The 18,546-nt window shown below is 36.2% G+C and overlaps 1 protein-coding gene across 4 annotated transcripts in view; it reads right to left on the bottom strand.

Annotated features, from left to right (window-relative positions):
* Window positions 1-18,546, bottom strand: part of ctif (CBP80/20-dependent translation initiation factor) — a 68,378-nt gene that overhangs the window by 3,776 nt on the left and 46,056 nt on the right. For 2 of the 4 annotated variants that reach the window (XM_065243795.1, XM_065243797.1), the window contains 3 exons: window positions 17,440-17,757; window positions 12,982-13,137; window positions 140-193 (listed from right to left, as the gene is read on the bottom strand). In XM_065243795.1, the coding sequence (XP_065099867.1) occupies window positions 140-193; window positions 12,982-13,137; window positions 17,440-17,757 (528 nt within the window). The remainder of the gene's footprint in view (window positions 1-139; window positions 194-12,981; window positions 13,138-17,439; window positions 17,758-18,546) is intronic. The other 2 variants (XM_065243796.1, XM_065243798.1) reach the window with 1 other exon arrangement.

Below are 18,546 nucleotides of genomic sequence, written 5' to 3'. Positions count from 1 at the left end.
GTCTGTGTGCCTGTGCATCTGCCATTCAGAATTTTAATTAATTTATTCAGAATTGTTTATTAAGAGACCCATCTAATCGGTAAGAAAAAACCTTAAATTATGCACCCGAGTACAGTTCAACATGAATTTTATAACGTACCTCCATAGAACAGCAAAGTACAGCGTCCTCCTTAACCTCAGGAGACTCCAGAAGCTACGAGAGAGAGAGAGAGAGAGAGAGAGAGAGAGAGAGAGAGAGAGAGAGAGAGAGAGAGAGAGAGAGAGAGAGAGAGAGAGAGAGAGAGAGAGAGAGAGAGAGAGAGAGAGAGAGAGAGAGAGAGAGAGAGAGAGAGAGAGAGAGAGAGAGAGAGAGAGAGAGAGAGAGAGAGAGAGAGAGACTTTGTTCAAAAGTAAATTATAATGATGCAACTTTTTGGTTTATTAGGTCATATTGGGTTTCTCTGCTGGTGCCGAATAGTTTTCTTTACATTTTGTGTCACAAACTTATCCATTGTTAACTTTTAAACCCACTACAGCCTATACTGCCTAATAAAGGAATTAAGAGATCACAAAAACAACAAAATTTGTCACACCCAACTTGTAATGTTCTTATTCCCCACCAGTAGGGGGATTATGAAATTTGGCTGACGGTTAATTATTTAGTAAATTGTGACGATTATGACGATTAATTGCCTGTTTATTGCTTTGACATTTAATTCTTATACATTTTTTGTTTATAAAATAATTTCCACCGATTGTTATGATTATTTAAATAATATCTTTACACATAACACATTTTTAAAAGTAATCTGATACTGTCTCATTTATACAGGCGCTGCAGCTCCCCCTTGTGTTTTTAGAGAGATGTGCAATCATTGCGGTGATCTGAAATTATCACAATGAGGTCAAACAATTGCAGATACAGTATATATACTACGTTGTTTGCTACTGGTGACCCAGGTCACTCAGGCCATGTTTACATTAACGCGTTTAACTTTTAAAGCGCATTACATTTACCTCGTTTATCCCTAAACGCTGCAGACCATGTTTTAGTTTGAGAACTCCAGGGTTGCATTGCAGTGTAAATGAACGTCTTATATAAACGAACAGCTGGATTTAACGTGACACCACATAATTTTCAAAGTGAAAGTGATTTTTATTTAGTACAATGGAGGTTTGCAACAGAGATTTGCCCAAAATAGTAAACATCCACCAACCAACTATTATAAATGCATTAACATTTATCCTAATGCTGCGTTCAGACCAGCCACTGTAGAGGCGTCAAGCGCGAGTGATTTCAATGTTAAGTCAATGTGAAGACATGTTGACGCGCGTCTGGAGGTCTTGTGGCGGGAATGAGGTGTTTAGCGTGGCACAGTAGCACGATTGCAGCGAATTGAGAAACGCGCAAGTTAAAAAGCGCGTTAAAAACGTGCAAGTTAAAAAATTTGAACTTTGGCGGAAAAACTCGCAGCGTTAACCAATCAGGAGCTTGCACTAGTTGTGACGTGATTACAGTAAGCGAGTGGAGTTGCAGAAGCCCCTCCCATGACGCGAATTTCCGCGTGAATGTCTCGATGACTACAAGTTCACGCGCAAATGAAGCGAGTAAACTCAAAATGTTCAAGAGGCTTTGAAAGTTGTTGTAATGTTGTTCATGTTTTGTTTCAATTTAATTCGCTTATTACGAAAGACAGACTGTAATTTTAAATGGCATATAAAGAGCGTTTTGTTTGCTTCTTTTAAACAAATTTCGTTTCATTTAATTTGTCTCTTAATTTTACGATTAAGTTTTGTACGATGCCAGTATAGACAAGGATCGTTTTCAAATGGCGTTTTAAAACGCAAATGCTCTGATGTAAAGATGGCCTCACTGTAGTAACACCAGCCAACCCTTTCACTTCAGTCAGCGGGTCTCTTGTTCAGGCGTAATAATCAAGGACTTTGCTGATGTAACATGGCTGCAGGAGGCGCAATGATATAACGCATCGCCCTGAAAATAGTTCTCTGCTATTGAAGGATACTAAGAGGACTATTTTCTGGTAGTGCGTAATATCACTACGCCTGCTGCAGCCATGTTACGGCAGCAAAGTCCTTGATTTTTATGCAAGAATGAGAGTATAGTTCCTAGCCATATCTGCCTAGAAAATCACAACTAATTTTCTGTCGGTCTTAGTACACGATGTAACTACAGAAGAGTCAAGTTTTAAATAGGAAAAATATCAAAACTCTTGGTTATTTTTAAGCGCGATGCTAATCAGATTCAATGGATTGTGCTAAGCTATGCTAAAAGTCCTAGCGCCAGACCCAGAGATCGGCCAAAACCGTAAAAATCAAATGTTTAACTCTAGGGGAGCTGGACAATGAGCATATTTTCAAAAAAAGTGGAGTGTCCCTTTAAAGACATCAACTTTTTGGATGACATGGGGGTGAGTAAATTATCAGGATTTCTAATCTTTTAAACTAGCACAGCTATAGAACGATGACAATAATACAGATATATTTTTAGCAAACAACGCAATGCAATGATTGATCACTATCAACTTAGCAAAAAATGACTTTCTAAATATTTAAAGTTTTTCAGGTCTTAGATTTAAAGTCTTAAATTAAGATGCATTTTAGGGCTGCATAACAATTAATCGCGATTAATCGCGATTAATCGTTTGCAGAATAAAAGTTTTTGTTTACAACATATATGTGTGTGTACTGTGTATAATAATTATGCATAAATAAATACACATACATGTAGATATTTAAGGCGTATTTACATGTGTATATAAATTTTTATATTTATAAAAAATTTATATTATATATAAATATTTAATCTATAAATATTTTTTTCTTAAAATTATACATGCATGTGTGTATATTTATTTATACATAATTATTATACACACAGTACACACACACATATATGATGTAAACGAAAACTTTTATTCTGCAAACGATTAATCACGATTAATCGTTATGCAGCCCTAATGCATTTTCTTGGTGAGCCAAAGGGCCTAAAAAATAAGTCTAGTTTTAAGACAAAAACATAGAATGTAAGTGAATTTCTGCTTAAAACAAAAACGAAAAATGTGCTTTTTTGCATGTTTCAAGCACAAACTCACTTAAATTGTATATTTTTGTCTAAAAACTAGACTTATTTCCTAAGGTCATTTTGTTCATTAAGAAAATACATAATATTTGTACTAAAAACAAGACAAAAGTCATTTTTTGCAGTGAAGAGGCTCATTTGATGTCACTGCTGGTAATCTACCCTAAATATACACACAACATACCATAAAACAAACCATTCTTTCATTTCCTATTTTACTCAGAAAACCACCAGACAGACAGCAGCAAGATTAATGTTATCTTGTGACAGACAAAAATGAGCTCAGATTGACCACAAAATGTCACAAATTCACTTTAATACACAGAATTTCTCTCTTAGATATAATCAATGCAATGCACATCTCCTCTGTGTCATTTAACATTTCTCCCACAATGCACCTGTAATGCTTTGATCAATAAGCATGCTCGCTCATCTTCAACACAGCTGAAATAAAACATTAATGTGTAGCAGACCTCGTGTGTCTTGCGAGTTCTGGTTTTTCATATGTTTAACTGGCATTTCTTGTAAAAGACGCGATTATGTCACTTGACAATATGATTATGTAAGAATGTACTTTTTGCTTTGGCCAAAATGTGTGAAATCCTGATGAGACGCTGATCTGCTCCAGACACCCGCAGATGACTCACAGTAAAGATTCATTCATGAATTCACACAGAGCTCTCATGCCAAAACATTACTAATGAAGATTTCAATGATGACACAGAAGCATACAGACGCTCAATGTTGAGATATAATGGAGATGATTTCGGTTCCTTTAAGAAGAATAAAGATTCGGTTGACACTGCATGCGTGCAAGTTTTTGCCAGGGGCGAGATCGGAGGGGGCAGATTTTAGTCTGTATATGTCTGAAGAGATCGACTGCAATAACTAACAGAACGCTAGGCGGGTAAAGTCGGTCGGGTACTGAGACAGAAAGCTCTTTGTAAGTCAGGGGCCTGCAGGGGCCGAACACAGCGCTGATCAAAGTGAACACGAGCGGCTCTGCTTACTGTCACACAACTGACAGCGCCGGCACAAACCACAAATCTCATTCAACACACACTCACAACCTAAATATATTTCAGCTAAAACACAGCTAATGCTAACCACCACCATAACATTAGAGCAGATGAAGAAACACTGATCACCTTCATAACCTCTTGTCTTTCCCCTGAAGTCCACTTACAGGAAAATGTTAATCAAGTTTCTTGTACCAAACCTCAAATTTAAAAACAGGCTATTTTTGGAACTGCACCTTTAAAAGATTTTATAAAAAACAGACATTGGTAACACCTTACAGTAGGGTTGTATTTGTTAACACTAGTAAACAAAAAACTGTATATTTGTTAATACCAATACAATTGTTCATGTAAATTTATTGTGCAACAACTTTTGATTTTAAAAATGTATTTGAAAATGTTGATGTGAGCAACAATTAAAGCTGCAGTGTGTAAGATTTGCCTCTCTATCGCCATCTCTGTTTGGACTATAAAATTGCATTTATATGTGGAGGAATCTTAAAGCATCACCAAAAAGTTTTTTTTACCTTAAACCAGGGGATTCCCAAAGTGTGGTGCGCACACTCCCAGGGGTACACGAGCTGCAACCAGGGGGTGCGCGAGAGGAAAAATGTAATGGCAGTCGGTTTCTTTAAGTGGGATTTTTCATACACTAAATAACTAAAAAAATGAACAGTAAACATTTCCGTTGTAATCGCTTTTATTATTAGCGCACTGGTAAACATGAGGAAACTCTCATATATCATCTATTAGCTGACGGCAGTAAGTGTAAGTATAAGTTTTTTACCATGGCATTTTACGAATGGCATCTAAATATCACAGTGGTTAAACGCATACACGGGGGCACACATCATCTACGCTGAGCGTAGCTGCGTCTGGTCGTAGTTTCAGATGGTGCAACACGCGTAAATATGGTGCAACATGCTTTTTTTAACGTCTGCCTGTTGCAACCAGCCCCTGGTTATTTGCGCATGATTAAACATGAGTCTTTAAAAACAAATCTTTTTAGCGGTTTTTTTTAAAGTGGGGATTGGGGGTGCGCCAACCCGGTTGGGACATAGAAGGGGGTGCGCAGGAAAAAAAGTTTGGGAACCCCTGCCTTAAACCATAATGTTTTCAAAACAGTTTCAGTCGTTCATCCACTCGAAACAGGGTGAACGGCACTTTCACATTCACTTTGCAGCCCTCTATCGGCCAAAACCGCACTAAAGAAGTTTCCAACCGTCGGGTCGCGGTCCTTCAAGTGAAAACTACAAAAACTTGCTTTTCGGCAGACCTACAATCCAATCAGAGCCAGCTTTGCTGCAGTAGGCTAAATTATTACATATACAGTGGTACTGGACAATTCCGCTTCCAACCTGTAGGGGGAGCAAAGAGCAAAAACTCTTTAGTTTTGCTTTAAAATAAATAAATTCTACAAAAATATTGTTCAGTGTTAGTTAAGTTTAAAGTACTACTCCACTTTCATTAGAAAAATCCTGATAATTTACTCACCCTCGTGTAATCCAAGATGTTTATGTTTTTCTTTGTTCAGTCGAGAAGAAATTACGTTTATTGAGGAAAACATTCCAGCATTTTTTTCCATATAGTGGACATTTCAATGCAATCCTAACTGAGGCATAAGGGACTTATCGTCTAAGTAAAACAATCGTCATTTTTACTAAACAAATAAAAAATAGGTACTTTTTAACCACAACTTCTCGTTTGGCATATATATTTAGAAGTTTTAATTTTCATCCATATTTACTTTTCTCATCTATTTTATTAAGATACAAACAGAAAATACATTCACATTTTCAGGACTAAATGTCTTCTTAAGGCATTGTCAGTGTTTAGTGTGACCTCTCTTGGCACTAAACACATCTTAAGTGTTTTTGAGCAGAATGAAGTAAAAAGACTTCAAAACTTTAATTTTAGTTAGGTTTAAGAGATTCTGCAGTTTCCTGCTATTGCTCAAGTGGAAGGGTGGTTTACCCCAAAAACTTGACACATCAGTTAAGATTTTTAATACTATATACACATTTCCTGTATTTTCTGGATGTATTCTATTAAAAAGACTGAGAAACAATTATATATGATCACTGTAACATTGCAAAAACAAAAAATGTAAGTCTGACATAAAAAAAAATAATAATATTAATAAATATATATAGGGGTTTTCCCCCAAAGGACTTTCCCCCCTTAATAAAATTAGGGTTTTTTTCTCCTAGGAGTTTTTTCAACCCCTAGGGAGTCAGCTGACATTGAACTTAACTTAGAACTGTATTGTATACATTACATTATTACTACGCTCGCTACTATGGTTTAATTTTAGCCACTGTACTTTGCCAACTTTTGTTGTCCATAGATTTTCTGTGTTTTCTCCTGCTTTTATTAATGTAAAGCTGTTTTGAAACAATTAAATAGTGAAAAGCGCTATATAAATAAAATTGACTTGACTTAATAAAGAGGACCGTTTTGACATTGTTGTATTTGAAATGATACTAAATAATGCCTTTGTGTCAGTTTATTGTTTAAAATTGTTTGCAAGTGCGCACACATGACCTTTTGACTTGATTACATAATACGTAAGGTCGCGGTGGCGCATCACATGGCTAGTGCAAGACAAGAATTTTTTTTAATGTTTGCCGAAAATTGGCAATCGTTTCGCTATATTAGACCCTTATGCCTCGGTTGGGATCATTTAGAGTCCTTTGAAGCTGTATTGAAACTGTAAACTGTTGAGTAAAGTCCACTATGGAGAAAAATTCTGAAATGTTTTCCTCTAAAAAAAAAATTTTTTCTTCCTAAACTGAAGAAAAAAGACATAAACATCTTGCATGACATGTGGGTGAGTAAATTATTGGGATTTTTTTAAAGAAAGTGTTAAACTAATGTTAAAGTCCCCATGAAATCAAAACAGACAATTTTTATTTTTTAATGGAATATTGCAGTGCTTATTATAAATAATTTAACTGTGTGGGTCATTATTATTATTTTTTTAATTTTATGTCCTCCTAAACTTTAATTAAAATCAGAAAATGTACCTCTTCTGGGAATCCTTCTCTGATGATGTCAGCTAGACGGTTTGGGCGGGAACATCCAGTAACCCCACCCCCTCCCAACAATCAGTCTGCTGCTAGGTCTATTTCTGAATGAAATGCCTACTGTCTGATCCATTTACAATGGAAAACACAAGGCACACCCACTAGTTTCCTTGTGTGACATTCCTTTTGACTCGGAAATATGTTGCAATATGGAAGTAAACTCGATTGCTATTTCCTGTTTAGAGGGACTTTAACAAATACAACCTTATTGTAAAGTGTTACCCAGACATTGTCGTACGATGAATTCTATAAAAATTACAAATACAAGAAACAACCCTCTGTGAGAACCCTGCTCTGTTATCAAGTTTCAGCTAAAAACACCAACATTTCCAAAGCAACGTTCCTTAGATACAGCAGGTCTGAATTCACAGTCTGTAGTGTTTGATGAAGTGTAAATGTATATGGGTGTCTAGAGGATTGTAGTCCTGGTGGTCCGGAGTAATTACTGATGGGGTCTCTGTATGCTATATGTATATATACTCCATAATGACATCCCCAGAGAACCAAAGCTTCTGAGATCACATTACATAAATGCATTACCATAGTAACTCAAAGACAAAGACAGAAATATTTATAAAACTCAACTCAAGAACCAGAACATACGGAGTTTATAACTCCTGCAATACTGTACAAAATAATGCAACTGTACAATAATGTGCAAACTGTATCCTTAAGAGCTTTAACATCACACACAATTGCTAAAATATTGCTAAGGCATATTAAAAAACTAGTTCGGGGGGGTTTAAAACGTATTAACACTGTTTAGGAGTTGGATTCCTCATGCTAATCATAGGCAAAGTGTCAAAAAAGCAGTTGAACGTATGACGGAGTATTTCTGCACTTCGCCAGGGTTCGTACAAGTTTCGGAAAGTTTTTTTTTTGTACATGAAAGATTCATACGTAATAATCTTGCTTTATTTTTTTACAGACAATTTCAGTGTAGGGAGTACAGTGGAAGTCCTTATATGGGTGCTTTCACCGGAATTATGTACTTACACACCAACCAAGAGCTGACACAAAATCAATGTCACCAAACAAGTTTTTGGTTAAGAAAGAAATGTAAGCTTGTTCAGCTTCTCAAACAATAAAGCATTATGGAAACAATGGATATAGTTTGTATTTACAGAGAAGCAGCGAAGTTGTGTGTCTTTGTTTAACACTGGATTTCGTTGAAATGGGGCAATCCCAAATGGGTCATGAGTCACAGGCGGTAAGTAAAACTGCATCAAATGTCTGTGTTTTGTTGGCAATCGATGTGTAAGTGCATACAATGTAAACGACACGAACATATAGAGAATTACAAGTTATTCAGAAATATGGGGTTATGTTTTGTGTATTGCTTGCTCGTCACTCGCACCGCCCACGGTATGCCTCCAGGACCTCGGGTTTATTCGAAAAGAATCAGTAAAGATGATCTGTCTTTTATAAATCTGATAAAACTAGAGATTCTTCAGAGATATGAAGGATGTTATACTACTATTTATACCACGGGTCTGTTGAATGCTGTATTCTGATTGGCTGAGAAATGTTGTATGGGTGTTGATTATTTTTCTGTAAACCGCACACCTAACTTTTTAAATGTCTTAAAAATAGGCACCAGAGCAATGTTTGTGGTAACCGTGGTATAAGCGGAATAATTGACTCGGGTCCTTTGAATTATTTGAAAATAATGCACACCCGCGGTGTAACTTTGCGTCGTGCCGCATTGCACCTTGGTAGTGTGCATATTTTTCTTATAATTCAATGGCCCGCCATCAATCATTCCTTACAGGTACTACATTGCAAAAAATGATTTAAGAAAAAAAATTCTTAGTATTTTTGTCTTGTTTTCAGTACAAATATCTAAAAATTCTTAAATAAAGATGCTTTTTCTTGATGAGCAAAACGATGCAAGAAAATGAGTCTAGTTTTTAGACCAAAAATATCAAATTTAAGTGAGTTTGTGCATAAAACAAGCAAAAAATCTGCCAATGGGTTAGGCAAAAAAAATCTTGAACATTTTTCACACCAAACACTAAATTCAAGAAAAATTCTAGAAAATTTTGATTACCCCATTGGCAGATTTTTTGCTTGTTTTATGCACAAAATCACAATTTTTTATATTTTTGGTCTAAAAACTAGACTTATTTTCTTGGGTCGATTTGCTCACCAAGAAAAAGCATCTTCATTTAAGAATTTTTAGATATTTTTACTGAAAACAAGACAAAAATACAAAAACATTTTTTTATTAAAAATCATTTTTTGCAGTGTAACATGAGATAAGCATGTGCTTTGTAAGCTTTAATGTTTCTAGTTTTAATGCCTGATAATCCATCACTTAATTAACACACCCTGGTATGTACTGTTTCAAATGACAAAGCTTATTTTTAAAAAATATAATTAGATTTTTTCCTGTTCATAAAAGAGTCATACACACAATAAACACAATAAATATAAACTTGTTGACAAGAAAGTATACCGGTATAAATAAAATAATGCATAGCTTCACAATATAACATGAAAACATATCAGAAGAATACATTCTGCATGTTACCCGAGTCTATTTGAAATAAAGTATATGTGAAATCACATTTTGGTATGCACTCTGCAAAATTATTTCATTTGAAACTCATGCCCTCTGTATTGCTGAAAAAAATATTTCTGCTATTAATATGCACCTGTTACACCACACACCTCAGCGTTTCTAGATCATTCAGGGTTCACACCTTAGTTAACTTCAAATGCAAGGACCTTTCAAGGACTTTCCAGGTCAAATACCCTCAAATTTAAGGCATAAATGTTATAAATAAATTTTAAGTGAGAGCAAGCTTACATTGTGTTACCTTTTAAGAAACATTGTTCCAGTTCCCTTTCGAGGGAACTCGCGCTGCGTCACTGTGGTGACACTTTGGGGACGCCTCCAGGTGTAAGTGCGTCTGAATGTGTATATCAAATTCAAACAATGGTGAGACTTAACGACAAAGACAGGGTGACGCGGGAGCCAGGAAGTATATCGCTATCTGAAATATTGCCAAAGACAGCGTTACAGGGACGCAGGAAGTATGGCAAGAGAGACGCAGCGTCTCGTTCCCTTCTCAGTGAACAACAGTTAGATACGTAACCCGAGACTTTTTCATGTGTCAAACACAACTATGCAAAAAAGCATTTTGGTATGAATCAACATTCGTATACAGAAGATATAAGCATTTAAAGTGAACAGTTTAGCACGTGTGCTTAAAAAGTCTGGAATTTTAATTATATTATCGTACACTACACAGAGAATAATGTGTTTTTTTTTTCAGAAAACTTCTTGCATAAAATAGATTCAAGCACTTTCAATGATCTGTATCCATGTATTTATATATATTTTTTAAAACTTCCAGGGCCTTGAATTTTTTCCCCCAGATTCACAAACCTTCAAGGATTTCAAGGACCCGAGGGAACCCTGATTATTCTCTGATTTAACCCTTAGATTTCCTCTTCTAATCTTTGATGGTCTCATAACTCTGATAGGATATTTCTGCGTGAGATGGTTTTCTAACTCTTACGTTTTAAAAGCAGAGATGTGTCCAACCCTTCAGTTCAAATGAAGAACATGCACACAAACCCTTTCCTCCCTTTATTTTCTCCACACCCACATACACCGGGATCACCTGTAATTATCAAACCTGCTCGACCGCTCTACAAACACACACTTTACACCTGACTGAGACAGATCACAGTGAAAACACACTGTAAACATGGTCAAAAACACACAAAGTGCTTGTTAAACCCTCCAGATGTTCAGGTCCAGACACGCTGAACGGGTTGTTGCTGTGATATTATTTATTAATGCACACAAACACAACAAACTCTCACCCACATCACTGACGCGTTTAGCTCTTTGATGTTAAGCCCGCCAAAAATCAAACTTTACTTTAGACAGATTGTGTCTTGCAGCAGACATCCCTGCCTGGATTCTCTCCAGTAAAGAACAGTTTATCCTGTTTACTTTTTTTAATGAGGGAAAAGTCAAATTCTGTCTTTTATTTTTCATTCATCCTAAGGTTTTTATGCTAAATTATATCACGACATGTGTAGTTAGGACACAGTGTTAGTTCTCAAGCCTCTCATTACTTAAAATGATAGTCAACTATGGTCAAGTTGAAGCCGCCTTAGGGCCGGTTCACATTTCATGTCTAAAACAGCAAGGAAAACGTGACCACACCACTCCCCTCCTTCTTTCCAACTCGGCATTCTGAAAAGTTTGAGTTAGTATTTTTAAGGGCCGTCAAAAGATTAATCGCGATTAATCACATAAATAAAAAATTTTGTTTGCATAATATATGTGGCTGTGTATATATTATGTGTATATAAATACACACATACATGTTTGAATTTAAGAAAAAAATTATTTAGGTATATTTTTATTTATAATATAGAATAAATCGAGATATATTTAAATATACATGTAAATGTTTCTTAAATACAAACATTAACGTGTGTGTATTTTTATATATAAAATAATAACAAGCAGTGCACACACATAAATGATGCAAAAACTTTTATTTTGTATGCGATTAATCACGATTAATCACGATTAATCTTTTGACAGCCCTAATATTTTCAAATTGCTGCCACATCACCGCGCCTGAAAAAAAGAGCGCGTCGCACTACGTGTCAAGACCGCGTCGCTCTCTGTTTGAGCGCGCTAGCCGCACGTCTACATCCAAAATAATGTATTTGCATGCGCAAGAAATGCTAAATCTTCATCAATCAGACAGTACATTACTGAGAAAAAATACATGCAGAATTTTTCTAAGTGGCCAATTAAATTTAAATTTTATAATTAATATTTATTTTTGTAAATTATTGTATAATTATAATTGTACTCAATTATATTAGATTATATCATTTAATTTGGACAATCTCTGCAGTATTTATCTGGAACGCAAACAAAGAAAATATCCATTAAATTTGATTTACACACAATTAAAATTATAACAATAATAATAAAAAAAACAATTTACATACAAAAGTCAAACACATATTGTAGCGCTGAACTAAGCATGACAATGCAAACGAAACTGCATGAAACTGAATCACTAACATAAATCTCACTTCATATGAGATATATACAAAACCATAAGTCCCATATTTTTTATAAATTTATTTGTAGCAAGCCAATGATATTTTGTATGGGTTAAAATGATCTATTTTGCGTTTATAAAATATTATGTAAAGATCATGTTCAATGAAGATATTTTCTACTATAAATATATATATATTTAAAAAAGTGGATGCAGTTGCTAAGGACTTCATTTGGACAACTTTAAAGGCGATTTTCTTAATATTTATTTTCAATATTTTTTACACACTCAGATTCAAATCAGATTAGTTGTATCTGGGCTAAATATTAACCTATCCTAACAGATGACGTATAAATCTTAGGGATGCACCGATACCACTTTTTCCATTTCCGATACGTGAATTCTGAGTACCAGTCGATACCGATACCTGCCGGGCGATGCTACTGCAGTGTATCTTTCTTGAACAATTTAAAAAAGCCTGAATCTGCCCTGCTACCGAATATTGGATCGTTGCATCCCTAAATCTCAATAAAAAATTTGACACTTATGACTGGTTTGGTGGTCCATACAGATTACAGACATAAGTACATTTTATAAGTATCACACTAAAAATTATGGAGATCTGCTGTTGCAATTCCCATTAATGGCAGCCGTAACATTTTATGCATCACAAAACGATGAATGACTTTAAACAGAAGAACATTAGGCTCAGCATCGCTCTGAAGGGTGTGCGATGTTGTGTTGTGTACCTCTCTTAAGCAGGAGTAGATTGGGCACACCAGGACTCTGAATGGCTCTCCAGCGCTGCTCCTCATGGTGCCAAACACTTCACACAGAAATGTGATGAAACCCAACCAGCACTCCACATTCGTCTGGCGCAACTCCTCACGACGCGTGAAGTCTCTCTGGAGAGAATGACAGGCAGAGAGAGAGAAATTTAATTTAATTTCACACAACACACAACATGTTTTTGCACGACTGTTACTAGGGCTGCCACGATTAATCGCGTGTCCAATTAAAAATGCCTCTGAAATCGATTCAGAATCCATTCTGTGTTTCATGCACATCTTGTGCATGCACTACGGCATTTGGTCAGTAGGAAGTCCTTATCAATCTAAAACAATTTGAAGAACAGCGATATAAATATTATTCATATAGACATTTCATGGAATTTCATTTTAATGCTACTACTTCTGTGGGGCACAAAGGGAGTCTCATTAAAATTAATTCATTGTAGGGATGCACCGATACCACTTTTTTGGAATACGAGTACGAGTACTTGCATTTCAGTACTTGCCGATACCGATACAGAGTACTTAATAAAAAAACATGATTTAAATTTACAGGTAACAGCTTTAGTCATATAATTTAACAAAAAAAACAAAGGACTAGTTTTCCAGTTTGTTGTAAACTCTGCCTCTTTGGACAACACAAGAGGCATTAACCTCTTACACGCCGCTCAAACATAGACATTTCTCAGACCGTGGTATCGATTCCAGGTATCGGGGGACTTTTAACGAGTACGAGTACTTTAGAAAATGTGGTATCGAGGCCAGTATAGGTATCGGTGCATTCCTAATTCATTGAGAAAACGCACATTTGCACGATTAATCGTTACAGCCCTAACTGTCACTGTAATCTACATTGCACACATTGTATGCAGCCTAGTTGCAATAAAGCAAATAAATCAAACTTAAATTTAAATATACAAAGAATAAAAGATATGTGTACCCATATTTCACAGTTTACTCAAGAAAATTAAAGGTGTTTACAGTTTAAGAATGCACACACACCTAACCATAACCCTAACACACATGATCACACCATCCATTTTAAACACACAAAGTGGTGTTGAGATGTTTATATTAAATTCATTTTTATGTCTGAATCTGCCACAATGCATTCTGGGAATGTTTTATCTGTGATGGACAGATGTACTTTAATTGTACAGTAGGGCTGCATAACGATTAATCGCAACTAATCGTTTGCAGAATTAGAGTTTTTTTTAACATCATATATGCGTGTGTATAATAATTATGTATAAATAAATACACACATGCATTGTTTTTGTTTTAAAGCAGCCTCACATTAAAGTAAAGAGAGCATTAGAGCGACTCTGTTCAAACATCACATTGCTGATGAGAGGTGGTTTACATGAACACATGTGATTCATTTATACACAAAAACCCAAACTGAACACATCAACCTGATAAGCATTTCCATGTAACTCTCAGAAAACATTACATGTTACATTAAGTGCTGTGGAATAGATCTGAAAGATGATAATTAATATGTTTAAATAAGGAAAAGATTAAGTTGGTAGGTCTGTGAGTTGAGTTTGTGTTTTAGTTTAGTTAGTGTGTGTAAGGTAAGTGTGTGTTTGTGTTAAACAGGATGTGTGTTTTGCAGCAGTAGAAACACAAAGTTCTGATGTCAAACCACAGAGAGAAATAAGTCTGAAACTCACTTCCTAAAACAATGACAAAACACTTCAGCTGCACCACCAAAACCACACTACAGACAGTCTGACCTGACCTGAAAGACAGGCAACCATGTGTCTGTCTGCCTGTGGTGTGAGAACGCGCAAGCGATAGAGAGCAATAGAGAGAGAGAGAGCGAGAGAGAGAGAGACACTGACTGTAAATGAATCTTCCGGGTTCAGCAGAAGTTGAGCTTCCTATCATCTAAGCATCACCACACATCTGACACATGTTCTAACTTCATACAGTTTCGGTAATGCACTGCCGACGGAAATAAAAGAGACGGAGGTTTAAAAACAGCCACAAAGATTCGCGTTTACACGGATTTGCAAAGACAACTGAATCCGCTGTATTATTATTTATGCCAGGCCAGTAGATGGCGATGCTAGCTTGTAAAGAAACAGTACACGATTGCACACATATGCATTTGTCTACAGAGCGATATATACAAACAATCAAGCAGTTTGGTTAAGACAGATCATGAGGTAGGTTTTTACTAGTGAAAATAGTCCTGTACGCCACCGTTTTGGTTTACTCAGGCATGCTATTCGACTGAATGAACAAATGCACATGACGTTACCGCTATCACAGATTTGCGTTTTCGAAAATAAGCCTTCAAAACCTTTGAAACCCGTCTTCAAAAATTTAAATTTTCAGAAACTTTAAAGGAGCTGTGAATCACATTCTCAATTTTAACTTGATACCTTGTTATATAAGAGGTAATTATAGTTAAATGAACATTTTGCAAGTTTCAGAACTAAAAATGTCCGTGCTACTGAAATATGACAGTTTTTGGCACCAAGCCAGTTTTACAACCGAGTGTGGAATTCGGAGAAATATGACGTCAAAGTAGAATTGAAGCACCTCCCCAAAGCCAAATACAACGACCACTTTTGTAGCCCCGCCCACAGCTTCGCGTGACACACGTGTGTCTCAACAATCATTAAACATGTCTTTAAAGATTGCCAAATGTAAACAAAATTACTTTTATTTTGATGCAGTGACCTGTTATGATAGAGTAACCATGGAAACAGAGTCTTGGGTTGTGGAAGAACCGCGTGGAAACAACACAGAAGCTGAATACTTTAATTCGGAGTCTTAACACGTATGTTTGACTGTTTAAATTTAGTAAAAACATTAAACGATTAATAAAGGTACAACACTTAACAACACGACTGTAATTTAACGGTAGAAATATACAGTGTTATTTATAAACAAGGATTTATCAGCCGCAGTTTAGATTCTGATGCCCGCTTACTGGGTTGTATACGGTAATTTTAGGCAAGTTGAGTTTGAACGGTCCAACACTCAACAAAGCTTTTTTATCATTTAACTGTGGTATGTAATGTTACGTGTATCTAAGAGCAACCTCACAAGCACAATAGAAATATACAAAGTTATTGATAAGGATTTATCAGCCGCAGTTTAGATTCTGATGCGCGCTTACCCTGTTGTATACGGTAATTTTAGGCAAGTTGAGTTTGAAAGGTCAAACACTCAACAAAGCTTTTTTATCATATAACTGTGGTATGTAACGTTACGTGTATCTAAGAGCAACCTCACAAGCACAATAAAAATATACAAAGTTATTGATAAGAGCTTATCAGCCACAGTTTAGAATCTGATGCGCGCTTACTGTGTTGTTTACGGTAATTTAGTCACGTCGAGTTTAAATTTTTGTTTCTACTTTACTATACGTATTGTCATTTATGTGTATCATCTTTAGCACCCAGAATCTTTTGTGGCTCAAACATATATGTGTTCAGCTGCTATTTTTACACATTAATGTTTTTAAAACATTTCCCCACATGTAATGACGGGGAATGAAGCCGTCCAATCATAGCAGTGGGCGTTTACGTCCAGGTTTTCAATGCGACCCGCCCCTTCAAACGAAGCTTTTCTCCAGAGAGCCACTAATCCATGTTACAAAATAGCCTATTACTTATTGTTTTTGAATGTAAAAATCACGCGAACATCATAAGTAGACATCAGACAACAGTATGAAACAATAAAATCGACAAATTCACCGCCCCTTTAACTTAAAAGTAGGGCTGTCAAAAGATTAATCGCGATTAATCGCATACAAAATAAAAGTTTGTGTTTGCATAATATATTTGCGTGTGTTCTATGTTTAAGTATTATGTATTTATAAACACACACTTACATTTAAGAAATTTAAGAAACATGTTATTTATTTTAAAAAATTATTATTTTTAATTCATATGTTTAATTCATGTGCTTGAATTAAAAACGCAAATCTGCTCCCCTCCTTGAAACGATCTTTCTTTAATTCCGGTCATATGGTATGGCAGGTGGGCGGGGCCCGGGAAAAGATCGATGCGATTAGCGATTAGCAATTAGCAACATGATCAAATAAAGTCACCACAGGTAAAATAAAACTATTGCTACTTCTGTTTCATGACGATTAAGTTTTAAAATAGCCAAACTGCATCAAACTTTCCCATTTGTGGTTGAATTCTTTGTTGTGTAAAAAACTCCCCTAGTACTGCACACTTCCCAGAATTCCCCTGTGAGTGACAGCTTTAGTCTTAAGTAAATGTCATCAGATGTGGCCTACATTTCAAATAACCCCCTCAGAAAGGTACAGGACATACTTTACTCTTATAAATACATGTATTGTCTGAAGTGAATTATAACTGGACAAACCGTACACACAAACATTCATCATTCAGTGCAGATGTAGAAACCTGCAGCTGATCTCCTCACCTGTAACATGTTGAGTAACAGAGAGCGAAATTTGGTGCCCTCCACCATGAACAGCGCCATCTTATCACAGAGTTTGGCCGCAGTGGCTGCAAAGCTTCGATCGCTGATGGCTTTATGATAAATGGTGTGAACGATCTCATTCAGAGTCTCTTCTGAATCTGCCGAGCTCTGCGCTTCTTCCATAAACGTGGTGAGCTGGGACTCCACATCACTTCTGTTGTTTTTCATACTGTTCAAAATCTCTAATAATCGATCCATTCGGTTCTGCTGAGGTCCGGCCGTCGCCACGGGAACTTCCTCCTGCCAATCAGAAAATACCTGCGATTATGTGATGACAATGAATGGATGCATTCAAACAAATAGAAACACACATACACAAGCAAACAAACAGACACGCAACTACACAGACACACATGCGCAAACACTACACAAGCAAACACTACACAAGCAAACACAGATACACACAACTACAAAAGCAAAAACATCCACAAGAAACACACAGACACACAACTACACTAGCAAAGACACAGACACGCAACTACAAAAGCAAAAACATCCACAAGAAACACACAGACACACAACTACACTAGCAAAGACACAGACACACAACTACAAAAGCAAAAACATCCACAAGAAACACACACGCAACTACACTGGCAAAGACACAGACACGCAACTACACAAGTAAAAACACAGACACGCAACTGCACAAGCAAAATAATACACAAGAAACACATAGACATGCATCTACACAAGCAAGCACACAGACACACAACTACACAAGCAAACACACACACACAAGCAAACACAACTACATAAACAAACACACAGACACGCAAACACTACACAAACAAACATAGAGACACACAACTACAAAAGCAAAAACATACACAAGAAACACAGACACGCAACTACACTAGCAAACACAGACAAATACAACTACACAAGCAAACACATAGACACCTAACTACACAAGCAAACACACAGACACGCAACTACACTAGCAAACACAGACAAATACAACTACACAAGCAAACACATAGACACGCAACTACACAAGCAAACACACAGACACGCAACTACACTAGCAAACACAGACAAACACAA

The sequence above is a fragment of the Paramisgurnus dabryanus genome, chromosome 18 (assembly GCF_030506205.2).
Source record: "Paramisgurnus dabryanus chromosome 18, PD_genome_1.1, whole genome shotgun sequence".
In the NCBI taxonomy this organism is placed as follows: Eukaryota; Metazoa; Chordata; class Actinopteri; order Cypriniformes; family Cobitidae; genus Paramisgurnus; species Paramisgurnus dabryanus.
Note: the sequence above shows the minus strand (reverse complement) of the source record. Positions and strands in the feature narration are given on the sequence as shown.